Source organism: Festucalex cinctus, chromosome 15 (genome assembly GCF_051991245.1).
Source record: "Festucalex cinctus isolate MCC-2025b chromosome 15, RoL_Fcin_1.0, whole genome shotgun sequence".
Taxonomy (NCBI): Eukaryota; Metazoa; Chordata; class Actinopteri; order Syngnathiformes; family Syngnathidae; genus Festucalex; species Festucalex cinctus.
Genome location: NC_135425.1, coordinates 10,420,228 through 10,448,021, shown reverse-complemented (window position 1 = coordinate 10,448,021; position 27,794 = coordinate 10,420,228). Strand labels below are relative to the sequence as shown.

At 37.5% G+C, this 27,794-nt stretch overlaps 2 protein-coding genes across 4 annotated transcripts; both read right to left on the bottom strand.

The window, feature by feature from the left end:
- Positions 1-882: 882 nt before the first annotated feature.
- tmc2a (transmembrane channel-like 2a) lies at positions 883-10,896 on the bottom strand. The gene is made up of 20 exons (XM_077497476.1): positions 10,828-10,896; positions 10,416-10,454; positions 9,922-10,336; positions 9,683-9,838; positions 9,489-9,579; positions 9,322-9,403; positions 9,127-9,233; positions 8,771-8,869; positions 7,919-8,061; positions 7,640-7,787; positions 7,369-7,557; positions 5,312-5,491; positions 5,059-5,217; positions 4,722-4,850; positions 3,342-3,409; positions 2,586-2,825; positions 2,391-2,516; positions 2,214-2,292; positions 1,960-2,080; positions 883-1,848 (listed from the first exon to the last, which is right to left on the bottom strand). The coding sequence occupies exons 1-20, from the start codon at positions 10,859-10,861 to the stop codon at positions 1,643-1,645; spliced, it is 2,811 nt and encodes a 936-aa protein (XP_077353602.1). The 5' UTR covers positions 10,862-10,896; the 3' UTR covers positions 883-1,642.
- A 2,979-nt stretch (positions 10,897-13,875) lies between these two features.
- Positions 13,876-24,550, bottom strand: LOC144002541 (AN1-type zinc finger protein 5-like). 3 transcript variants are annotated; one of them, XM_077497857.1, is made up of 6 exons: positions 24,486-24,550; positions 21,400-21,580; positions 20,803-20,950; positions 20,553-20,656; positions 16,566-16,694; positions 13,876-15,089 (listed from the first exon to the last, which is right to left on the bottom strand). In XM_077497857.1, exons 1-6 carry the CDS (start codon positions 24,525-24,527, stop codon positions 14,941-14,943), a joined length of 753 nt encoding a protein of 250 aa, XP_077353983.1. In that variant the 5' UTR covers positions 24,528-24,550; the 3' UTR covers positions 13,876-14,940. The 3 variants fall into 3 exon arrangements, with proteins under 3 accessions (XP_077353983.1, XP_077353984.1, XP_077353982.1); XM_077497858.1 differs by having other exon boundaries at positions 24,366-24,539; XM_077497856.1 differs by lacking the exon at positions 24,486-24,550 and adding an exon at positions 23,573-23,849.
- Positions 24,551-27,794: the final 3,244 nt, after the last annotated feature.

Genomic DNA, 27,794 nt, shown 5'->3' with positions numbered 1-27,794 from the left:
ACATTGAACACGAGTGAGGGAATGTTTCAAAAATAATCGTACCCTACTGAAAGCCTGGCAAAACTTTTTGAGCATGCAGTGCAGTTCCAAGCCAAATGGTACCATGTGCGTTACCAACCTGATCTTTGGCACCCACCACCAACATATATTGTTTAAAATATATTGAATTTTGAACAAATAAGAATATAGTCTCAGAAAGAACAAATACACTTGGGAAAACAAAAAGAGTTAAAAATAATAAAATAATAATAACAATAATAATAAAACCACATATTGCATGTTTTGCATGAGAAAAAAAATTGAAGAGAATCTTATTGCTTTCTTTCTTTATTCTTTTTTGCCTGATAGTTAAATCATCAATAAAGTCCTTGGCAATCTGCTGACTGCTCGCCCTATACTTGTGTATTTCTGCTACCCACCCTAAATCGCTTCTACAGAGTCCATAAGGGGCACGAATTCTCCATACAAACGCCAATGATTGTTGCCAGCCCATTATAAACAAAAAAGAACATTCCCCATTGCATTTTTACAAAACTTTGTAATGATATCTTGTGCAGGCCAAGGTTATTATAGTTAACCGAAATTAACGAAATCATTACAACTAAAATTGAAAAAAAAAAAAAAAAAAAAAAAAAAAACTTTTTTTTTTGTTAATGAAATAAAATGACAATGCTTTTTTAAAAAAAAAAAAGAAAAGGAAAAAAAACAAAAACTATATCTTGTGTTTATTAAGCTAGCTAAAACTAACTATAATTATAGCAAAAATGTCTTTTTGTTTTTGTTTTTGTCAATTAATATCATACATGAGCTTTCAGGGTTGATTTTAAAATAACAGTATTTATTTCGATTTTGATGTACACCCATACTACGCCATACACAAATAATAACAATGCACTAATAATAATAATAATAATAATAATAATAATAATAATAATAATAATAATAATAATAATAATAATAATAAAACTACAATGAAACATTTTGGGGGTGGGGGGTAACTAATATAAACTGACAACTGTGCTCCATAAAAACTAATTTAAATTAACTAAATTTAAAAAATAAAAAAAAGGCAAAAATAAAATAATAATTAACTGCTGTATAATGAAAAATCCATCCCTTAACTATAACATCCCTGGTGCAGCCACATATAATGCACATGCCAGAAATTGCCAGTAAAAACCTCGACAATGACGGGCAAAAAACAATTACAACGGATTGTTAAAATTATAACAAATCAAACTCATGACGCTTAAGCAGACTTAATTAGTCTGAAAGGATCCCCCACAAAATCCAACAACCCCATCCAGAAAACGCATCCTCTATTTTATTTTTTTTAATTCAATTTAAAAGTAGATATTTAATAAAGGAGGATATGTAAGAAAGGCCATGCATTTTAGTGGCAATTGTAGTAGTATTGGTGTAATATTTATATTTTGTTTACTCAATTACAACAAAAGGTATGGACCACCTCAGTGCCATCAAAATACATAAATTATACGTCTAATAATATAAATTGGACTGCAGTATTGGAGCTGAAAAGTGGATTACAACACAGATTTAAAGTAACAAGCCATCCCGTGAGTCAAATTCTATAGTTCATTATGAAAACTGAAAACTATGTCAAAGGATGGCCATGCTGTCCTTATCTCGGAGGTGGTCCTCTGCCACGTCCTCGCCCTCGGCCAGGTCCGGACATTGGTCCCGGACTTCTTGGTCCCGGCGGTCGAACTACTGGGCCTCGAGCGTCAGGATTGGATGCCGCAAGCGTCACATCTTTCTGAAGGTGAACACCTTTCCCAGCTGCCCCGGGTTTTGTCTTCATTGGCTTGGAATCTGATGTCTTGTTTTCTGTTTTTAACCACACAGTTATGGTAATATATCATCAATATCACCAATACAAAAAGTTAGCACTTGTCTGTACGTAATTGATCACTGACAACCAATCAAACGATTACTAACCAGGCTCTGGTGGTGGAGCAGGAGGGGCCAAAGAGCGGTTTGGCAGCAGATCCTCCAAGTCTTTCATAACCTCGTTAGTGCTGTCTGTGTTGTTCCGCCGGTTCTTTTCTTCATCGCGAGCCTAGTCATGGCGTGACAGAAAAACGGAAAATGATTGAATAAAAACAAAGAAGTGTGATGTAAAGTTGCAACAAAGTAATATTCTGATGATTGTGTTTAACAACAAGAAGATCCAATGTGTCTTCTCCATTTACCATCTGCATCTTCTTCTTCAGATCCAAGTTGGAGTTTTTGTACGCTTCGGAAACAGAGTTCAAATAGTAGATGGCCAGTCTGGACAGGAAAGTGAGACATTTTTGGTCCTTCTATGACAGCAAGGTAGGTGACCTATTTGAAGGTGTTCTTTAGGCTTTTTGGGTCTCTGTACTCACACCATGAGCAAAACAGCTGGTATGATGAGGCCTGGGTTGGCTACATAGCCAAACAACGTCCCGATGAAGGCTGGCAGGTCCAAGTCGATCGTCTCAATGATCACATCAAACATTTTTGCCTTCCCACTTCAGAAAAAAAAAAAAATCCTCAATATACAGTACATGAAAAATCCACAAATTTATCATATATGTTACCTGAAGGGTCCACAATCGAATGATGGCGGGAGGGTCATGATGGTGTAGACCACAGGCAACAAACTAAGGAAAAGGATGAGGAGCAGCAGACCCATGTAGAAGTTGTTGGATTTGGAGGCCTTGAAGACTCTCTCATGAGGGACGTTGGTGGCCATCACGGCCCAGCACTGATAGTACATGGAAGTAAGCAGGCGCAGCACGTTGATGCCGACCAGACCGGGCGCATAAAAGGCCCCCATCCTAAAATATTCCCACATGAAGTCAAATAAATCCATTCAAAGAGCCAACGTAGAAATGTGAGATTTTTTTTTTTTTCATTATTATTTTAATCCCTTCATACTAACTATGTCAAGCAAAAAAAGAAAGTGGTTGGACGATTGACGAATATGTGCAATATCAATTCACATGTAATGTATGGCATTCCAGAGGGTTCAATTCTGGGGCTGCTGCACATTCCATTGTACCTCTTTGAAAAAAATCAGGTAACTGGTGGGGTTTGGTACCTCCAACTCAGTAAAGAACCACTGATATAAGTCCAATCCATTTAATTTATGTAGGAGAGGTTCATGAAACTATTAGGCTGTCATCATGGACGTTTGTACTGCATATTAAACCAACTCTTTAAAGGCCATTCCTACTCACTGCAGTAATTACATATTCAAAGGTCCAACCGCAGGCAATTATAGTGCTATAGTACATTAGGTTACATTATTAGTATATCCCAAATACTGTAAGTAGGATCAGAAAAGTACATACCATATCATTCCTTGATTGAAGACAAGTCCCAAAACATTACCACTGATGTCAAACTCTCCATATGATGGCTAAATTGAAAAGAGACTATCATTATATGAACAGGTCTATAATGGTTAATCGACCAGTAAATAAGATAGAAACACGCAAAAAAACACTTAAAATGGACACAGTGTATGATCTTCTGGAACAGATTAAAAGTGATGTGGTATTGTTATGGTTATCTTATTCTGGAATATGAGGACCGGACATAATATAATCAAAACACGGTATGTACAGTATGTATGTACTCAATGCATTCCCAACACTGCAATCATAAAATAAACATGCCTGTGCCATGCTGTGTCAATCAAACTCTTCTAAAGCATGTACAGTACATAGCAGTGATAGGACAGCATACAGTATTGCCAAATCTTTGACAACATTGTTCACATGCTGCCATTGGTCTTATTTAGAGGATTAACAATGTCTAGTAAAAGCATCTCTCCAGTGAAAATGCAGTTTTTCGAAAAAGTATGTACTCTAAGCTATTTGAGTAGTCATTTTGTATATGAACCACTTTTAACCCTATAAAACCAAACATATCATATTAAATACAAGACATTTTGAGCCCTCTATTTCATGGGTATAAATTTTCCCCATTAAAACCCTGACGTATTTGATCTGACACATGCATTGCTCGGATAATCCATTAGAGGGCAGTATCACCCAGCTGATGGCTTTTCCAGCGACCTTGCAGGATTTCCCCAATTGAAAAAGGAGAGACACTGATACTTATTAATATTCTGATTTTTGGAAATACTAATGTTTGATATGTCAGTTTATTATTATATTTTTGACAGTTATAAAAGTACAAATTTAACCCCTTCAGACCCACATTTTTTTCTGCTGGGCAATTTTATTTTAAATTGTATGTATTTTTTTTTATTATTATTATTTTATTTTTTGACTGATTTTGACTCTTTTCCCACATAAGAACAACATGGAAAAAAATTGGAGGGGTTATCTCATGTTTTTATTTGTTATAGTGGACGCCAAACTTATCAAGCTATTATGTAACATTTTTTTAACATGAACATCATGCAAATCAACTTGCGATTGTGATTGGTTAGCTAGGATCCAATCATGAACCAGAAGTGTTGACATCATCCATCCAAATAATGCATTTTTATTGGTTTAGTCACGTGAATATGTCATGTCCACTGCAATCAACTATGGGTCTGAAGTATCGTGACCGGATGTATGCATATGTGGAAGTTGATTTTCATTTTTTTGTTGTTGTTGTTGTTATGGTTGTTGGACCAATAAATACTTTATTTACAAAGAATCAAAATTTTCTCTGGTTCATGCTTTATAGGGTTAAAGTCAAACATTGAGACTTACAAATCCAGCCTCAAGATCCCAGCACCAGCAGTAGTTGAGGAAACGCACAATGACAGCTCTGGCAAAGTCACCTATCAGGATCGTCAGGTAGGTGACTTGGATGTCCGACACGGTCAGCTTCACAAACTCCTACAACAAGCATTTTTTTTTTTTTAAATAACGACTAGGAAGTCTCAATATACACTAGGCTAATGTTTATTGATGATTAGAATCATATACGTTGTTGTCCTTTCTTAACACAAGTCCAAGAACTACTTTATTGCATGCTGTTTAATAGATTTAAGCGTAACCTGATGCTCAAATTGAAGTACCCAGTGAAGAAAATATCGATCCTTACTATGCCAACAGCAGTCTCCCAGCAGGGCCCTCTGATGACATCAGCGGGGTTCATCGGGGGTGGGGTGGCCTCTGTGTCGTTGACCAGGCGTGTGTAATTGGCGTAATATTCCTTTAGAGCCAATATGGTGGCGTTCTTTATGGATTGCTCTTCTTCAAGCTAAGGGTGAGGTAGGGCAAGTGAAACCGCATTGGAGCTGTTTGAGAACACGTGCGACTACTGAGGAATGCGAGGCAAAGGTCATGACGCACACCTTGGTGTTGACCTCATCAAAGAGGGCAAACAGGAACGTGTAGAGGTTTCCCAGTAAAAGAGCAAAGATGCGTCCCAGTTGCCACTTGAGGGCGATGCGAGGATGGTAGTCCTCCAGCTCAGCAATGGTCTCGAACAGAGGTGGACACAGAAGGCCAAGCAGAGACATGATGATCTCCAACTGGACAATGAGAATAAGGAATTAAGAAGGAACGACAGCCTACTGATGTACTTGAATCACTGGTTAGATTAGATTAGATTAGATTAGATTAGATTAGATTAGATTAGATTAGATTAGATTAGATTAGATTAGGAAAACGAGAATAAAGAACAAAGAAGGGTTACGAACGCGCAACACAGGGGCACAAAGTCGGAACCACAAGTATTTTGACGCAGCCCCCACTTCGCAAACCAAACCGGAACCAAACTGATGTACAAAAACAGTCCCGCCTCTTCCGTGGCATATACCCCATTGGTGTACTTGAATCACTGATTAGATTAGATTAGATTAGATTAGATTAGATTAGATTAGATTAGATTAGATTAGATTAGATTAGATTAGATTAGATTAGATTAGATTAGATTTGATTAGATTAGATTAGATTAGGAAAACGAGAATAAGGAACAAAGAAGGAAAGATAGCCAATGGGGTATATGCCACGGAAGAGGCGGGACGTGATTTTTCCCATCAGTTTGGTTCCGGTCCGGGTTACGAACGCGCAACACAGGGGCACAAAGTCGGAACCACAAGTATTTTGACGCAGCCCCCACTTCGCAAACCAAACCGGAACCAAACTGATGTGCAAAAACAGTCCCGCCTCTTCCGTGGCATATACCCCATTGGTGTACTTGAATCACTGATTAGATTAGATTAGATTAGATTAGATTAGATTAGATTAGATTAGATTAGATTAGATTAGATTAGATTAGATTAGATTAGATTAGATTAGATTTGGACAACGAGAATAAGGAACAAAGAAGGAACGATAGACTACTGGTGTACTTGAATCACTGGTTAGATTAAATTGGATTAGATTAGATTAGATTAGATTAGATTAGATTAGATTAGATTAGATTAGATTAGATTAGATTAGATTAGATTAGGATAATGAGAATAAGGAACTAAGAAGGAACAATAGCCTACTGGTGTACTTGAATCACTGGTTGGATTAGATTAGATTAGATTAGATTAGATTAGATTAGATTAGATTAGATTAGATTAGATTAGATTAGATTAGATCAGATCAGATCAGATCAGATTAGATTTATTGATCCCCGTAGGAAAATTTGTAATTTCACATCACACAACAACAACAACAACAACAAAAAACAGGACAACAATTGAAAACAATAAACCACATGAGACAAAGAAGATACAATAGCAGACTGGTCAGCGAGGCCTACTATTCAGGGTGACAATAGCCGCAGGGATTCCGAGGAGAGCACTTCTAAACTTGATTGTTCTGTACCTACACATGCAAAGGAACTAACATGGGCTCCACAACCATCTTATTTTGGCACTTTCTGAACCATGCGGATGTATGAAAACATTGTTGGCCAGACATTTTGTTGCTCCACAGAGCGACAGCGTCTGCAGCATGAAATAAATAAATATGAGAACAGCGCATTTTTTATTTATTGATTGACATTTAAATCTAGTTGTAATTAGTTTTGCATTATTTCTACATTTATTTTTAATTTTTATTTTTTTAATCTCATTTTTTATTTTTGCATTTATTTTTACTTGTATGTATATATTATATATACTATATTTTATTTCCGTGTACCGGTATATTTATTTTTGGAATTTAATTATTGAATTATATTTATATCCTATTTTCACTTGTATTCATTAATAAATTAATTAATTTAGTCCTCCATAGGCGACAAACAGGCGAGTCGAAAGTAAAATCACCCGAACGGAAGACGCCAAAAACATAATTAGCGATCAGTCGATTTATGACTTTAAATGTTGATGGTGAGTTGCAAAGTCGATTCTGCGACTAGTTGACTGTATAGTATGTGTCCATGTGAATGTGTTGTTTTTCTTGATATTACCTCATTTTTCTCATACCAGCTAAGATCGTTTCTATTGGCAAACTCTTGTGACCTCTTCACCACAAAGTAGATGAGGTATCCACTTCCTCCAAGGCTGCAGGTAATGAGGACATTAGCCAGCACCCTGAGGAACCTCCTCAAATGAATGTTCTCATCCTTCTGGTTCTCTTGCTCATCCACAATGGACTCCTGATCTTGCACAGGATTAGCAGAAAAGCACGTACATGTAGTTTCTTTATGTCACATTCATAAACGTGCTTTCCATGGTTACCTTGAAACTGGTGGTGATGGATGCGTACTTGTTGTCGGCGGTCTCTGCATTTCCGATAAGATAATCCCAGCTGGTGAACATTTTCCAAGCGAAGGTGAACTCACCATCTTCTCCATCACCACCACCGAGGTCGGCATTCTTTGCCATTCTGACCAATGAAACAATGACATGATTGTGAGGGTAAATGCAAATCAAACAGGTCTCAGTTATATAGTTTGAATAATGTGTTCATCTCTGTTTAGTTCACTCAATTCTAAGACAAATATGTTTATGACTCACGTGCGGATTACGACCATCAAACTGTAGCCAAATGTTCCAATCCCAACCATAAGGTAGGCCAAAGGCAGCCGGAATTTCAGCAAGCCGATGGTCCTCTGGCTGTTGTAATAGCCATAGAAAAGGACAGAATACTTGCAATATCCCTGAGGGGGAGGGAAATACTTTCATTACTCTTTCTTATAGATCGGTCTGTTTTCATTTTAGTCATAATCTTAAAGGGGAAGTCTTTTTTGACAATCATATATTCTATGCAGCCCCCACTAGTCTAAATATGGTATTCTGGTTAATATTGCGTAAGTGGAATGTGAGTTAAGCAGCAAAATCCAGCAGTTTTTATCAATATCAGAAGGCGGACATTTTGTCACTTGCTGTCAATTAAAAATTACATCACAGTTGCTGAGCTAACAACCAATAACAGTGCAGCTTCAGGAAACAAGTGAGTGTTGATTGGTCGGTGCCTTGGCCCTGAGTAACTGTGATGTCATCTTCAGTCGACAGCAAGTGGCAAAATGGCCGCCCCCTGGGCTGGATTTTGCTGAATAACTCATATCCCACAAATTTAATACAGGCATTAACCAGAATGTCCTGTTTAGACTAGTGATGTCACATATATTACGCAGATGATCCCAATGACAGGTCATCAGCAGGTTCTGGAGAAGCTCGATAACGATCTTCAGCTGTGATGCAAAACAAGCTGGGTAGTGTGCCACGAGGATCAGGGTTGAGAAACACTGATCTAAGAAAATCTTTTTCTACATTCTACATTGTCAATAAGTCAGGAACAGTACATCAGTACTGCACTTTAAATATTTAAACAGATGACATGTTTTCAAAATCCCATCTCAAACTTACATTGAAGTCCATAAGGACAGAGTAATCCTGAGCAGTTGCCTGTTCTGCTCTCGGAACAGTCTTCCTGGGAATGGATCCATAGGGAAGGCCCATCAGCACCTGCATTATCAAAGAAGAAAAATAATGCAATACAATATATTATTGTGGGCCTCTTTACAATACACATTTTGATACGCACGACACGTGTATCGCGACCCAGGTATCGTGATCTGCAAATTACGCATTGTATGGTGAGTTTGGCAAAAACGTCATTACATTGGCTGTCATCTCTCTCATGGTTGTACACTACTGTTACAGTATTGAAGTTGTGCTTCCATTAGAATTACATTGACTAAGCTTTATTATTACAACTGTACCTCAGGAATGACCACCAGTCCAAAAGTGAAACCGAACATAACGAGGTTCATCCCGTACATCCAGCGCAGGAAGATGAAGTAGGAAGCCACAGATGACCCAAAGTGACCTGATGACATTGAAAACAGTTTACTATCTGTCCACCAGTGGTCGCTGGTGATCTGTTTAAGCGCAAATTGGGCTGCAACGTAACTCACTTTCCACCTCTTTGATCTTCCTCTCCCAGGGAATACAGGCTGTTTTGAAATTTTCAAAGTCCCTCTGGAACTTAATCCATTTCTATGGAAAAAATATGAACAAGAATAGAGATGTTTCATTATGAGGCTAAACACATGCATGCAAACAGAGTAAATATTTGACTAACCTTTGTCATCATTACTTTATAGGCGTACCACTTTCTGCCTTTTCCTTTACCGAGAGCTCCTTCAAACTTATCCACAAACTCTTGAGCTTCCCTGTGAAGACACATAGAGGATGTTGAGGTCGGTTAACAATTACGTTTGAATTGGACCTTGCTAACTTAAATGTTTCCAAATACTGACGTAAGTTGGACATTACTTCAGGTGTGTGAGTCGCCTCTTCATCCTCCACGGTTTGTTCCTGATGGTGGATATCAGCTTCTTCTTCTCTTCCACCTCCTCCATTAGTAGGGCCATCTCTCCCTCGGACAAGGATTCCTCATCGTCATCGGAGCTTGAACTGGAGTCAGATGAACTGGGGGTGGGAGGGCACAAGAGGCAACAGGTTAGGATTGTGCAGCTTTCTAACTTTGGAAAATGGTGGATATTCAATTATACCTTTCTTCTTTCCTCTTCTTCTTTTTGTCTTTTCCTTTGTCATCTCCCTTCTTGCCTTTAATATCCTCCTCCTTTCCACCTTTCTTTCCTCCTCCTTTTTTTCCCTTCCTCCCTTTCTGCTCATCACTATCCTCTTTGTCACTATCCAAGGCTTTGCCTGCTTTTTTCTTACAGGCAGCTCCCCCTCGCTTCTTCTTCTTAGGGCCCCCATCCTCACTTTCATCGTCCTCATCATCGTCACCTGCGCGTTTCTTGGTCGGCTTCTTTGCATTTGCGCCTCTTTTTGTCCTAGGAGGCTCAGCCTCCTCTTCATCTTCCTCATCTTCACTGGCTGCTTTTTTGCCACGCGCTCTTCCCTTTGCAGCGGCTCTTCCACCTGCTTGCCTCCTGTTGCCTCGCCTCCGGGTGGCGCCGTCTATATTGAGAGTTGATATGTACAATGGTAGTCAATAGGTTTCAGACTCGTTTACATGAAATGGAATATTGTTACTTACCGTCACTGTCACTTGCGTCATCTTCTATATCAATCCCAACTGTGTGATAAGCATTTCCTTTTAAATGCTACAAATGCAAGCATGTATCTTTTTTTTTTTTTTCAGCACAACAAAGTTCTAATTTACTACTGTTATGTACACGCTACATTAGCAGTTAGCACTCTGCCTCACAGTTGAGATAATCCCCTAATAAAAACATTCTAGCATACAATATGGTCAAGTTCCCTATATATTGTGTTTAAAAAAAAAAAAGTATACATCAATCTTTGTTCAACATACATGACAGGAGAAATTTGATATTCTGTCTTCAAGTTGAACTAATGTTTGCCGTTCTTCACAGTTCAAAACAGTTTTAAATCAGCTGACATTCTAAGTGCAGAAATATTCACACACATTTATGAATCCACCTCACCTTCATCTGGTGACAAATCTCTTTTTCTCGGCATGATGAAAAACAAATGACTTTATGCGTCGTCTACAGTTGCTTCACCCGGCAGCCATTTAATTCTCCTCCGTCTCGGCTCTCCGCCAGCACCCAACTCAGGTATCTCACAATGCCGTCACTATGACGACAGCAGCATATGATCTGTTCACATCAGATGTTCTGGATGTGTGCAATGAAAATATATTTCCAAAGAGATTCATTCATAAAGCTTATATTTCCACTCAGATGTGCTGTTCGTTTTACAAGTATAGGCAAATAAAAGTTAACCATCGGTCATTGTTGTGGCTGCATCCAAAACTCATGACTATCTCCCATTTGCTTTACCTAAATGACCAAAACACTCCATTATCTTAAGTGCTGGACAGACTCTCTCTTGTTTTAGACTGCACACAAACGCATGAGCAACAGCCAGACACTTTTAAGATTTAATGAAGGTTTGGATTTCTAAAAGCGGAGACTTGAAAACTATAGGCGCCAGTAAATACCTCACCTTTTACACCTGACTGTTAATGGACGAAGTTCAGTATCACATTAGTCAACCTGAATCAGAGTACAACAGAGAAACATCACATTAAACAATACGGAACCATTTTTCACATCTAAAATTCATTCTTGAGGATACCTTTTCCTATATTCGAGCTGTGAGCTAAGTAATAGGTAACAGCAGTCATTTTGAGACATCAAATATTAAACAGCAGTTGACTTTTTATTTCTATATTTATATCTCAATTTTTGTAAAAAAAAATAAAAATAAAAAAAATAGAGAAAGAATTTCTAGAAAGTGAAGTATAAAGATATCCAATTTGGGTGAACAATTTAATTTAATTTAATAAACAAGATACAATTTATTAATATTTTAACAAACTTTTTCACTTCCTCATTCTTGTGGTTATGCTCCACTGTTTGTAATCCTGCATGAATAAAATAAAAAATACAAATATAAAAAAATTTTTTTTTTAAATCCTATTGTCTAACACAATGGTTAAATACAGTAACTAGTTCCACTTTTATTAATACTGTACACAATTATACCACATGCAGAGTTGCGGAATCCAGGTCCAGAAAGTAAAAAACCTTGAACAAAGGACAGCATTGCATTTTATGTTCACTGTAAATAATGTCTGTAGATTTAACAGCACATTTCGGTAAATCGTGACATTAAAAAAACTGTAAATATATTAATATGTTGTAAAACTCTGAAACAAAAACAGCTGTTGATTTGACAGTAAGAAAATTTAGAGAATTCACAAATTACTCTAATTTAAACACAGTAATTTAAACTGTAAAACCGAAAACATTGGGATACAGCTAAAATTACATAATTGAAGTGTTAAGAATATTTTTTTTGTCAGTATAGGTTCTTTGGCACATTTTGTTTATGCCAAAAGAAACATGCATTTCACAAATTCATATTACAGATTAGTATATTTGTATATATAGTAAAACCATGTGCAAAAATACTGTTTATTTTTACAGAAACAAAACTCGAAGCTGTGGTTACCAGAATAATTTTGTAATGTGATGGTGTCAAGGATTTATGAGCAAGGTAATCTAAGTACATTGGTTCCTAATGCTGTGTAATCAAAAGGTGCAATGAGTAGTCAAAATGTGAAGCACTTTGAGGGCATTGTAAGGTAGGAAAGTGCTTTATTACCATATTTTACCACAGAAATAGCAAATTTTTAAATGTAGATTTTCCAGTAAACATTTCTTAAAAACGTTTTTAACAGTTAAATCTTAGATTAAGTACATTTTATAATTGTAAAATCATCAGTGTCAATACAATTTTTTTTTTTACCGTAAATGTAGAAAATGTTTTACCGTAATTTAATGGTACACTTTCGGCAACCACAGCTGCCGGTATTTTACAGCATTTTTCTCTTTACAGTGTCGTAAAGCGATGTCCGAAACGTCATAAGTCATCATTTAGTAAAATTCACATTTTTTAATTCAAAAATCTATACTGTTAGTCCACATGGGTGTTAATTTATTTTTTACAAATGATCGACCAATGTAAAGTGTTGGAAACGGCTTGCTCTTTTTGATGATGTAATTCAGTATTGAACAACCATGCCATTAAAATGAATGCCATAAAATATGGAAGCTTCAAATGTTATAATTTTCTCATGCAAAGAGGAAGATGATTATTTTGGCAATTTGTAGGCCTATTTCCCATGTTTGTTAAGGGTGCTGTGTGCTTTGTACCACTCTGCTGTTGAAAGAGGGCACTCCAGCCGATCGGATCGGTACATCCAAACCTACGGTTTCATGGTGAGTTGTGGAAACGTGACCCCATGGACGCTCAATGCAAGAGATCCTGTTTCCACTCACGTGCAGACACCAGGCAATGACAGCATCTGCTTAATCAGTGTAACTGGATGTTGTAACACCCACACTTGGTGAAGGATCGGTTCACTTATCATTATCAACACGCATGTCATAGCTCAGAAGCAAATATGACATGAAGGTAGATGGAGTGAGTGCTCAAGTGGGGTCACAATTGGAAAACGTCAAAACTACTAATACCTGCTTTAATAGCAATGGAATAACAGAACTTGAGTGGCCAGAAAACTCACCTGACTTCAACCCCATTGAAAATTTTTGTTGTATTGCCAAGAGGAAGACGAGTGAACAGAAACCCTGACATGCAGACAATCTGAAGGCCGATATCAAAGCATCTTGGGCTATAACACCTAAAATGTGGCAAATGCCTCCATACCCCACTGCCTTGATGCTGTCAATGTAAAAGGAGCCTCAACAAAAGTACTGAGGGCATAGGACTTGAACATACTTTTCAGAAGGCCAACTTCTTTTTGAGATTCTCTTTTTTGGTCACATGAAATATTCTAATTTTATGAAAACATAAATATTATATATTCATCAATACTGAAACAAAAATTATTGAAATAAATGAATTTTTCCTCAATATTCTAATTTTCTGACCGGCACTATGTTATTTTCACTGCTCGTTTTCAGAAATCTGAAAATGGAGAGCCAAAAAAAAAAATCTTGCTGTAATTTTTGTGAACACGTTTTATTTACATCATACAACTGTATTATTGGAAGATTACGCACACTGCAGTATATAAATAAAGATGTTTGTACAAACTTGCAGCCAGACCCTCTTCCCACAAAAATGATCCATGAAAATCAAACACTATTCATCGCATATACTCAGTCAACAACCATTCACATATTTTCCCACAAAAAAAAAATGTCTGTTTCGATGAACATATTGTAACAATTCAACACTCCCAACATTGTGAACATCAACTCACGTTTAAACATCAGAAAACATTAAAAATAAAGTCAAAACAAAAATATTAGTGGGACCAAACCCTGTCAAAGGCAAACAACTTATTCAAGTTTCGGCTACTTGTCATATGACAACAAGCACACACACACTGGTGAAAAACAGTGGGGTAAAATGACAACACAAGAAACAGTCATGTTAATAAAGGACCTAAAGAGCATGAGGCAAATATGCCAACATTCATATCTTTTTCAAAAAACTCACATGGCTAAAGTTTTGTCATACTGTGTTAGCAACATGGAAGTGTGGAGGTGAATGGGGGGGTCCAGTGGCACAGACTTGCAAACACAGGATGCATTTATCTGACTATCTCAGACGGGTTCAATTTTGAACAGGGGGCCAAATTAACGAAGAAGATATTAGAAAATTCCAATATTCACTTTGCTACTCATGCCAGCAGAGAGCAAGCATGGTTGGGATGGCATCACGAGCCAACAGCAGTAACCGTCTCCAGTCCAGCACAAGCTTCTCATCTTTCCAAGCTCTCACTATAAAGGGGGTCATAATAGCCATCTGGCAACATTCAACACATTTGTATTAAATCACTTTTTCCAACAAGGACAGCAGTCTAGAAAACGGACGGATGAAAACCATGACATGGCCCCCATTAACCCTCTTAACCAATATCTACCACCTTCTAAAAATAAAATCACACAACGAACAATAGCTGGAGAAACGAATCAACGGAAAGAAAAACCACGACTGATGGTGACAGTTGGGGGCCATCAGTGAAGGTTGGGCTGAAGTCCATTTTGTGTACAAAGTTCTCATATTCTCTGGATCTTGTCGGCAACAACCACGGGGTTCTCTTTGCGAATCTTGGCCGCGGCTTCGGCTTTGTAGTCGTACGGGCAGTTGTGCTGGTCTGAGTAACGGTGAAAGCCACAGAACACGTTTCCACAGCGGCACTCGAAACCTGAAACGCCACAAGAAAACAGCTTGTCAAGAAAATGGATGGATGAATCTAGAATCAACAATTAGTAACGACAGTACCACTGGTATGCAAGTATAGTAAGAGACAGTGGGAAACAGAGGGTCATTTTTATTACAGAATACATTTCACATGGTAGCTCCTCTAGAATTAAAGTCAAAGTCAAAAGTCAAATTTTTTCTTTACAATAATGTTTCACCCATTCAGGCCGGGAGTGCATTAATGCATCCCTAGTAGATTAAACATGGCCTTCTGATTAATATTGAATTTGTGTAATATGAATTAAGGAGCAAAACCCACCAGTTTTCATCCATCTTAGCAGGCGGCCATTTTGTCACAGGCTGTCGACTGAAAATGACATCACATCGGGTAACAGCCAATCACGGCTCACCTGTTTTCTGCGTTTGGTCATTTGACATTCACAAACCAGATTGTCAGGTGCACAAGAGGCACGGCAGAAAGCCCAGCAAAGCGCAACACCATCCAAAATACGGTAAACTAACTGGCATTTGATTAATTTGTCTTTTTAAAAATTGACATTTTGAAAATAATATATCCAAATGCTATTGTGAACAACTGTAATTTTAAGTGGTAGAATGCTGGATGGGTGATTTACAAGACGTGTTAACAATAGTGCGCAAGGAATGTGACGTTTTTTGTTTTGTTTTTTGTCTTCTTAACTCTGCACAAGCAATGTGAATTTTTTTTTTTTTTTCGCACAAACTATGAATGTTAGGTTTACATTAAAACTAGGGATGGGCGAGGACCGTTACCAGGTATCGGTATCGGGCCGATACCAGCCTTTTTTCAAGTACTCGAGTTCTCGTGACGCAGACGAGTACCAGCGACCGATGGTAGAGGGGGAAGACGTTAAGTGAGTCCTCCTTGCCTGTACCCGGCGCTAGCTTGCAGCAGTTTTTCACCAAAACTTCACTGGTTTGAAAATACTTCAAAAATGTGAATCTTAAACTAAGAGAGCATTTTTGTGTTTTATTTTGAGCGTTAAGACTATTGAAAAGTGACTGTGCTTTTTTTTTTTTTTTTTGGTCAAAATTAAAGGAAATATATTTGTTTAAAAATATCTTTTAGCGATTTTTTTTTTTTATTTGTCAAAATGTACTACTGGTATCGGCAGTTGGTATCGGTGAGTATTGAGGGTCTGAGTATCGGTATCGGTCTGAGAAAAAGTAGTATCGAACATCCCTAATTAAAACAGATTTAAAATCATGAACATTTTGTCCAGGATTTATTTAAATAAATGTTTGTTGGGTGTATTACTTTGATTAAAATTGTAAAAAAAAATAAAATAAAAAAAAAATAAAAAAAAATAAAAAAAATAAAAATAAAATAAAAAAAATAAAAAATAAATAAATAAATAAATAAAAATTTGGGCCGTATCGCCCAGCCCTAGTCTAACCATACGTTTTGGAAAAGAGCTTTTTTCCCCCCCTATCGACTCACCTGTAAGGCCAACCTTTTTGCGGCACATAAAACAACGGTTCTTCTTGGGTTTGGGAGGTTCTGGGGCTCGAGACTCTTCACTGCCAGCAGTGGAGGGATGATTGGCTGTCATTGTGGTGTGATTTGCCACTGCAAACATGCAATTAAAACATTTACCGTAAAATCCCATGAATAAGATGTTTATTTATTTTTTAGATATATATTAGACACTGATTAATGAGAAAAACACAAAAACACTTTGCTAGACGTTACGCCACAGATACTTATATGTTGTAGAAAAAGGCGTACTTTCATTCCAACACATTATTTAATGTTTAACTCATTCAGTGCCATTGACAGCTATACACGTCAAAGTAGGGCTGTGCAATTAATCGAAATTCAATTATAATTTCAATTATTACACTCCACAATTACAAAATCAGCATAATCATAAACTAAAAAGACTATTGTGTTGTTTAAATTTATACATTTGCACCTTTTTTAAATTTTAAAATAACTAATTTGATATTTTTTTCATCTAAAAGGAACTTACATAAATATAGTGTTTCAAATAATTTTATTTGTCTTAATATTTTTTTATGTTTAAAAATGTTCTTGTTTTGTACCTACATATACATATGTATATATATATATATATATATATATATATATATATATATATATATATATACACATATATATATATATATATATATATATATATATATATACACACATATATATATATATATATATATATATATACACACATATATATATATATATATATATATATATATATATATATATATATATATATATATATATATATATATATATATATATATATATATACACATATATATATATATATACATATATATATATATGTTGCCCTACTGCACAGTGCATATGCTGCAGCCCAACTTTCAAGTTTTTGCCAACATAAATAAATATATATTATCATAAATGATGTTTGGTCCAAAACTTAATTATAGTGTTTCTATTTTTTTCAAATTTGGTCCTAATATTTTTAAACGCTTACATATTTTCTCGTTTTGTGCCAAAACATAAATAACGGTTTGAATAATCGTGATTTCAACTTTTGCCAAAAATAATCATGATTATTATTTTTCACATAATCGAGCAGCCCTACGTCAAAGATCCATTTTTACTGGGCTGGCAGTGAATGAGTTAATGAAAAGTCTAAATTTGTCATTTACATTGCTCACATGGACACTATAGATAAAACTAATCAAGCCAGCAGCAGCAGCAACAATTGTTCATTCTCAACATGACGGAACACATAGCTAATGTGATGAGGCCAAATTCAAAATAAAATGTTTTCCAAATGCAGTAATACATTAGTACCTTGAGATACTTTCATTTTGAAGTTGCTACCGGCAGCGTGTTGCAGCAGCGTGTTGCAGCAGCGTAAAGAGTAACATGGCTCGTTTTTTGAGTTGTGGCATCTCGCAAACTGTGCCTGAAATCAAGTTCAATCGCTAATTAGGGACGCTAAAAAACAAAAAATACTTAATTACGCTGAAATTGTATACAACACCTATTGTCAGCGTTTAGTGGCAGCTCCAGCGCTAGCGGCTAGCTCTAAGCCGCTAAGCAAGCAAGACGGCGAGAGACTGATTACTTTTGACAGTTTAATAGATAAAAATGACTGCACCCTTTGATGCTGACACAGTTGCCGTTCCTACTGATGACTTTTTAACAAACCAGGCTTACCATACACAAACGTGCTGCACAAGACAGCAAAATCTCTGTTAAATCTCACTAATATTTGGAGAGAGCACTTTTTTTTTTTTGCCATTGTGAAGAGCCAGCTTATTGTGTGTGGTTTTTTTTTTAATTATATTTCAACCTGATTCTAACCAGTTTAAACCTGCTAGAATGTGTGTTTTGAGGATTTGTCAACCCTGAAGGTGCTATTGTTTAAAGATTGAAAGGGCTGCTCGATTATAGAAAAAATAATGGGATCATTCTGCGATTGGTTGGCAACCGGTCCAGTAGGGGTGTGAATTGCCTAGTACCTGACGATTCGATTCGTATCACGATTCACAGGTCACGATTCGATTCGATACCGATTAATCCCGATACGAATGGTCACGATTCGATACCGATTAATCCCGATACGAATTTATAAGTCGATTGTTGCGATTTTTTTCCATTCAAATTTAGAAAATACTATCAGTAAATTTGTACATGTACACTGTAAGATTTGTATGAATATATTTATCTAAAACTTGAGGCTTATAACCGTGAGCCACTGTACACAAACAGTTTGCAATCTGTTTCACATTTGAACAGCATTAAAATAAAAATATTAAGGCTTAATGTGCCGTTCATATAACATTCTTCCATGCTCAAGGTGTGAATCCTAAAAAAAAAAAAAAAAAAAAAAAAAAAAAAAATCGATTCTGCCGATTATTGAATCGATTCGAGAATCGCGCGATGTAGTATCGCGATATATCGCCGAATCGATTTTTTTTAACACCCCTACGGCCCAGGGTGTCCCCCGCCTACTGCCCACAGCCAGCTGAGATAGGCGCCAGCACCCCCTGCGACCCTTGTGAGGAGTAAAGCCTAATTTATGCCTCCACGTTTGCTCGAGCGTTGATGAACGCCGTAGGTCACATGATCGACGCGAGCCATGAATTTTAAGTGCCGTGTCGCTCGTGGCCGGCTGCGGTGCACACGTCGCCAATCCTTGAACGCCGTAGATGGCGGGGCGTAGCTCGCTTCTGACTGGTCCGTTCGATGGCGTTTTTTTTTTTTTTTTTTTCTCTCTCCCCGCCCCCCGCCCAGATAGTTTCCGTGAAGGCAACTAGCGACGCAAATCGACTTCCTGCTCGGAGACCACGGCTGTGCATGTGGATATGCCCCTGGGACGAGAGGCGGAAAACAACAATAACTTAAAAAAAAAAACTGTGTTCGCTAAGCGCATGGCTGTTGTGTTTTGGCGAGTTTACGGCCGACACCGGTGCAAATTGGCAATAATTAATTGCCACGGTGATGAACTTACTCTCCCCCCGGCTTTGTTTCGTGTTTCTGAATTAAATTGAACTTCCTGAATCCGTCATAAAATGCCGAGGAATCGCCACTCTGTGGCGTCCCAGCCATAGCGGCAGCGGGACTTGGTGTGAAACTCCAGCAGACACATGTGTATTGCGCACAAGTCGGAAGGCAAACGCACGAGCGGAGCTCCGACGTGACGCCTCCACGCGAGCCTCTCGCAGAAGCATACTGAGGCCTTTAGCGGTCAAGAAAATGGATGGATGGATAATGGGATCATTTTGGCAATAATTGAAATCATGATTACTCAAATGATTATTTTTTTGGTAAAAAACAAAATGTATAAGTATTTAAAAATATTAAGATCAACTTTAAAAATAGCACTATAATTATGTAAGTTCCTTTTGGACCAAACAGAATTTAAAATAATATTTTTTTCTGTATTTATTTATTTATTTAGTCAAAAACTTGAAGTTGGAGTGCAGCATGTGTACTGTGCAGTAGGACGATCATTTATTTTTTTTGGTACAAAACAAGAAAATGTTTAAACGTAAAAACTAAAAATATTCAGAAAAATACAATTCTTTGAAACACTATAATTATGGAAGTTCCTTTTGGATTAAAGAAAATATATTATATTAGTTATTGTACAATTAAAAAAGGTGCAAATGTATAAATTTAAACTAAACAATTATTATTAATAAACTTTTTTGCAATTATGTTGATTTTTTAATTTTGGAGTGTAAAAATTGAAATTGTAATTGAATTTTGATGAATTGCAGCCCCCTAAAACATACCCAATCGATGTGAAAGAAGAAGCATCAATTCAGGCTCATTATTCAATCATGTTTGTCCTAAATGTGTGCTTTGACATTAAAGACTATGTTCACTTTTTTTTTTTAACAGGCAGTTGTGTTTTAGAAACTTTATTGATCTTCCTAAAGCTATGGCAAAAACAAACCAAAAAAATTTGATACCCACCAGGTTCTGTGAGTTCTGTTTTGCTCCCCGATACTCCTTTGTCCTCTGACGAGAGACTCATCTCTGACATCGTTTGTGTTATAGAAACAGTTGTTGACATCCCACTTCAAAATAGAAACACATTTAGATGAAGTACATGACGACCATCAAACCACATTGCATGTATCACATTCATCTAAGGAAACACTGAAAACGGTGCCATTACTATTTAAACATTTTAATAGAGTTTTGTTTCTATAACAGATCTCACCTGAGAATTTCATTTGCAGCAGCCTTGGCTGAAGCTGCTGCCTCAGCTGCACCCTCTGCTGCAGCCACTGCCGCTGCTGCAGCATTATTCAAGGTGGCCTCTAACCTCTGGATTGCTGAAGCCTCGACTGTGGGTCCACTGCTGCTGCCTGGCAGACAGGATGTATGACAAATCAATCACACAACATATCCAAATATATAGCTGTCAACTTGTATTCATGGACACCTAGCTGCTTGCTTAGTATAGACAGAAAAAACTGGAAATGATGTGTAAAGTAAACCTGTTGTAATAATCCATGTCATTTGGACATTTAAATGTTTTGAAAGGTTGATGTTTGGTTTGATTTACAGACACCAAAAGCAGACACTAAATTGCATGTTCACTCCCTATAACAAATTGCAGGCACAGTAGGCAACAGATGTAAAATTGGCCAAAACAACCGTAGCTATGACTATGTAGCATTCCACTACCTAACATTTAATTCAAATCACAGACATGAATCAAAAAACATGTTCATGTCAGGTGAGGACAACATGCACCTTAGTGCAAGCACTTTTGTCCATATGCAAACAAAAAAACACACACAGTAGGTCTTACCCACAGCACTCAAAGAACTGACTCCTCCATTGTTTTGTCGTGACAGGTGCTCCTTGTGGCAAACAGAGCACATGCCATTAGTCCTCGGGTTGCCATAGAAACCACAGCCGGTAGCACAGAGCATAGGAGTTGGGCTCTGATTGGTCTCCTGGGTCTCCATAGTGGTGTCTGGTGAACTGACCTGAAGACGAAAAAATATATAGATTTTGAAGCATTGTGTGCACACTATTTAAAATTGCAATGAAATTGAACAAATCTAAGGAAATTTTTGTCAAAGACAAAGCCTTATTTTAAGCAACAAAAAATTTTTTTTGCTTGGGTTCTTTCATTTCTATTCTTATTTTCCTGGCAGTTAGATGCCCCATGGCAAAAAAATAAAATAAAAACAAAAAAATATTTTTTTTTAAATTGCTGTCTTTCACAGGTCAGTCTTGCTAATACATCAGACTTCAGGTTTGGGTCAGGAGACTCATGATTGTTGGTATAGATAACATTATGTTGGTTATGTTGTGTTAGTCATCAGTTATAGAACACTACACACCATAAGAGCAGGAAGAACTTGCATCCCGATTTTTACATTATCACTCTCAAGTTTTAAAAATTGGCAAAATGCATAAAATTAGGCATTCCTGTAACATGCTTTACTGGTTATAATCGGTTGATTATTGGTCTTCAATCATCGGCCAAAACAATCAGTCAAGTGTAACTGTTAATACACAATGTTAAGAATTACATCCACTGTGTATTTAAACACAAAACATGCTTCGTTTTTAAAACATTGCCAGCCTAGTGCTAACAGGAAGTTAGAAAATGCTAACAGGAAGTTAGCATTGACTTCGGGAGTGTATTCCCTTCAAATAACAAATATCCACACACAAATATTGTAGAAAACCATACACAGATGAGGTAACACTACGCAAAGGCACTATTTTTTCCCAATGTGTGAAAAAGTAGTTATTTTAAAAGAATTCAATCACAACTTTCTTCTGTACTCACTTTAAATGTGGATGCCATGGATGCACGGCACCACACTGCCCCCAAGAGGCCAAAACACACAGGAACGGTCATTATTTGTTCTGGGGTTTTTTCAGTTGCTATTATTTGAGTTTATTCTATTCTTATTTCACTTAACTCATTTGCTCCCAATAACGTGTAAATACATTTTTTTCTTTACGGTTCAAGTGTCCCAAAGATGTATTTATACGTTTTTTGTTTTTTATGCTAGAGCATACAGAAGGCTTTGATGCAGCCTCTCAACTGCAAAGAACGGTTGCAGAAATAGTAGTTATTACACAAATGGCCAGCAGGTGGCAGCAGAGCAAAAGAGATCAACCAGGGCCATGTAGGGAAAAAAAAGCTCAATTACTTACAATTTTAAATAGATTTGTGAAAACTGATGAAACTTAGCTCTCTTCTAATGCTAATTGCTGCAAAACTGAAACAGATAGAAACATACTTTGTTTTCCTGACGAAAGAAGAGACTTTAATCTTTCTTTTGATAGATTCCATGCTTTATAGCAATAGAACACAATATTCTGTGGGCCTTGCAAAATCAGTCAAAATCCAGTAAAACAGTCGGGAGCGAACGGGATTGCTTCTGTGAAAATGGCTGCTTAACACACATTTCCACATGACATGGCACGAAACACAAACCGAGGTTCCAGGTTAGCCTAGTGAGTGAGTCCCAAGACTTGTGAAAATAACACAAGATAAAAATATATATATATAAAATAAATTGTAAATGCTCCTTTTAATCCATTGGGTTTAAGAGAATTTGGTCCACCCTTGTGCAGCTATATGAGATTCAACTCTTCTGTAAAGGAAAGTGTGAAATTGCCCAAAATATTGGCCCCCCAGTTCCAGTGAAAGGAACTCTACAGGTTTCAGCACACCAAGAAATTTTAGACAAAGCCATGCTCCACACTTCGAGGGAACAGTTTGGGGGTGGCTTCTTCATCTTTACATGACTGCGTTCCTTCAGTAAAACCATAATGCACCCCAAAATGTATATAACCTACGGATATTCCTCAAATAAACAATATACTTGTACAAAGCATGCTTACCACAACGAGACTAAGGCTACCACCCCACCAAATGTTAATGAATTAGTAACCTGAAAACGTTTCCAACGCAGCCTGCTAACAACACCCAAAAATATAATTGGGGTATCTACCTGGTTAGCTTCTACGGAGTTGAACAATAGACAAATAAACACGTTTGCAATCACCAGTCCTTCCGAACAGGCCACAATCGTGTCACTTGAGGAAATCCACTGAGTCATGCTAGCACGCTAATGACTGTCGCCAACAGTTACTTTTTCGTATTAAATCGCTTTTTAACATTCGCTTTTTATCGCGAACAATACATAGTACGAATTCAACCTAGCGTCAAGTACGAAAACAAATGGTTTAATGTATCTCGAGACAACTTTGTGTCCAGTAGCTAATAGGCTAACTATAGCCAAATACATTGCGTGAGGGGCTTCTCATGATTTTGCTAATATTAGCTCGTGGTGAAGTTAGCAGGAAAACCCTTGGCTTGATTTTTGTCGTTTTTATGCCAACATATCATAACAAACAAATTCTAAAAGTACAAACAAAACGGGCAAAAGCTCGAAGAATTTACTCGTACACTGTTGAAAATCGCGCTTGTTCGTTCTGGCTTAACTAACGTCACTAAAACACCTTAAACATTGTATTATATTCATTTTAGAAATGTCGGTGAATATATAAGGAAAAAACATCCACAATTAGCCTGCTGCAAGTATTTATCGACATCATCAATTTGCAATTCAATTTACAAGTTTATGACTACACAACTTTAAGACACGTTAAGATTTCTGTGTCGTCTAAGACGATGCAATTTAATTCATTTTACATCTAATTTCAAAATAGTACAGGTCGATGAGGTTAAGTAACCTCACAAACAGCGAGCAATGCTAGCTTGCTCACGTGAAGTTGACTAACCTCCTATGTCAGATGACTGTTGGTTTACTCCGAATAAACGGAACAACAAATTTGATGTTAGAACACAACTAGGGCCGTCTATATTGTTTTTCTCGTCGTCTGTCCCACGATTGGACTTACGCCGGTGTTGTGCCGCAAATGGCATCCCGCCTGAAAATGCATCCCCTCTCGCGGGAGCGCGCTTACATCACTCGCTTACGTCACCCTAACCGTACTTCGATTTAAAGTCATAGCGCCATGAAATTCACCCAGGTTACAGGAGCCACTTTTGTTTATACTTTAGCGTTGGTGGGGTGTTAGCGGGGGGGGGATGATATATTTTGTACTTTTGTACTTTTGCGCTTTTGCGTGTGTGTGTGTGTGTGTGTGTGTGTGTGTGGAGGGGGGGTGGGGGGGGGGGGGGGGTAGTGTGGGGTCGTGAGAAGACAGGGAGGGGGAAGCTTTGGTTTTTAATATATTTTATAGTTTTTGGAGACAGTGTTATTCCTGTGACAGTGATATGCCTACACGTCATACGAATTGAGGGGGGGGGAGAACTGTGCATTGACGAGGGGTTAATTATTATTATTATTATTATTATTATTATTATTATTTCCAGGTTTAATGCTTATAATGCGGCGAAATGAGCAAGGTTTTTCTTATGGATCTAAGTATAAAATGCATGCTTTTAATGAGATGATTCTTTGATTCTTTATAAATGGGTCGGAAACAATTGCGTTTTGATTTGGAATATAAACTGTCGCGAAAACAATATGTGTTTTTAACTGAAAAGTATGTTCTGCTTGAAAGAATTATTATTTTCTATTTTATTTTTATTATTATTTATTCAATCTCTGGTGTAATAGCCTTATTTATTGATTGATTTAATTATTTATTTTATTATTTTATTATCTGTTCTCATTGCTGCTGGACATGTAAATTTCCCAAAGGGAGCCATCCCAAAGGGATCAATAAAGTCAAGTCTAAAGCTTATACCCAAGTACTGTGCATTGCTTTGCAACGGGACAAGACAAGAAACAAGTGTTTTCTGCTCATCTTCTAAGGACGTACATGTCACCATTTAAAACGTCATCCATCCAACCATCTTCACCCTTATCCTTGCTTGGGTCAATACCTGTGCTTTTATGACCATGTGGGGATGCAGTCCAGCAGGCATATTTAACATTCACCTTGCCTGGAATTGCATCCCCATGGCATATCTGGTTAGGATGCTCATGGGGACTTCAATTTTCACCCCACTTACTCTTGCTCGTCCCTTGGCCTCCCCTGAAAAGCATGTGAGGATTGGACAAACAGAAATTGTTTTAGGGGGGGGATGCATTATCAGGCAAAGCTGGGAAAAACGCATTGCCTGGAATTGCATCCCCATGCATATCTGGTTAGGATGCTCATAGACTTATAGCCTATTGGTCGTAATAATAATAATAATAATAATAATAATAATAATTAATCCTTGTCAATGCACAGTTCACCCCCCCACCCCTCAATTCGTATGACGTGTAGGCATATCACTGTCACAGGAATAACACTGTCTCCAAAAACTACAAAATATATTAAAAAACAAAGCTCCCCCCTCCCTGTCTTCTCACGACCCCACACTACCCCCCCCCCCCCCCACACACACACACACGCTAAAGCACACACAAAAGTGGCTCGTCTCAGGCATATCACTGTCTCAAAAAAACTACAAAATCTATCACCCCCCAGCGTCTTATCACGACCCAAACGCTGCCCCCCATCCCCCACCCCCACGCTAAAGCACACACAAAATGTGGTTCGTCTCAGGCGTAAAAGCTGTTTCAAAAAAGTACAAAATATATCACACCTTTGGGTGCACACCTCAAGAAAAGACTTGAAAATGATGAAAGAGTTGAAAGAGAATCGCTCGTTGCTTGATTTGTAACAATTAGTTTTGTAGGGAGAGTAAAATGAGTCTCAACTCGACCATTTACAAAATAAATAAATAGACAAATAAATAAATAACATGTAAATTTAAAATGAACAAAAGTATTATTTATTTATTTCGCCAATTATGTACATGCATATAAGGGGATTCGGGGTTTCCGCATTTCCCACAATGCTTTGCCAGCAGCCATGATGAGGGCTGCATTCTGATGCTTTCAATTGTTTGACCATTCACACAATGCCTACTTACGTGTCAAATGCTACAATCGTGGTGGAAAGGGCAAAAATCTTTTTTCTTCTTCTTTTTTTCCCCACATTCCAAAAGGTTATTTTTGGATATGGGAGAGCAGCAAAATCACTAATACTAAATGCTATTTTCGTTGTCAGTTCTACAACACTAAACAATGCCAATGTCACTCACTGTTATCCAAGCTTCTTTGCTCTTTGCCAACAAGCTGACCGTGCTGGTCACCTCACCGCCAGTCAGCTTGTACGTACAATAGGACTACATTTCCCCAGATTCTTAGATGTGAAAGCAGGAAGTAGTTCGAGTTCTGGTCAATACATATTGCCTGCTACTGATTAGATGTGGATGACAAAGCAAACGTGAATTTGGAAGTAAATAGAAAGGAATTTAACAGTAAAATTCAATTTTAATGGGGTTATCTTGTGATAACTGTGTGACTGACATACACATTGGGGGGGGGGGACTGACACCGGGACGTTATCTGCCCGTTAATCGGGACAAAACAATGAAGCTTGGGAAATCCAGCAAGACTCAAGGCTCAAAAACAGTAATGTCCGGCCAAAAAATAATGTATGGTTCGTGGTCACTCTAACATCAGCCTAATCCACTAAGAATGCAAAATGCACTGATAGCGCCATAAATTGAGCTTCATTTGAATCCGGAGTTTGGGCTCCCTCTAAATAAAGGATATTGCTCTAATTTTACAAAGCTGCAAACACCTACAAAGTTTTACAGTTGAGAGCAGTTTGCACGAGATGCATTTTGTTTGGCTGCTCTGTTAGTGATGCATATGACCATCCGTGCATTGCTTTGTGGATTAGACGCTCTTGGATTGCTGCATTTATACCGGTTAGTGCCAATGCAAAAGCCACACAAACCTTACGTGGATTCGGCCCAGAGTGTCTACTTGATTTACATCACAAGTCATCACAAGCTTACAAAACAAATCGGTCATAGCTTTCTAGACTTTATAGTTCTGTGTAAAATGGTCTGGGGGAAAAAAAAAAAATCAGATAACGTCCACTAATTCGGGATAGATTACATGTGAGATGGCAATTAAGCGCTATTATGAACATAAGATTCTCGGTAAATGCAGCCTCTCACTATGGACGACCACATGGGATTGTGGGATATGTTAGTATTTCTAAAACAAAGGTTGAACCCCTCTATACAGGAAATTTGACCACTTCATAGCAAACTCACAACTGTATAGTGGGCCTTGACTCAATGTTGACAAACAGTTATTGATGAGCAAACTCAATGTTAGAATTTTAGCT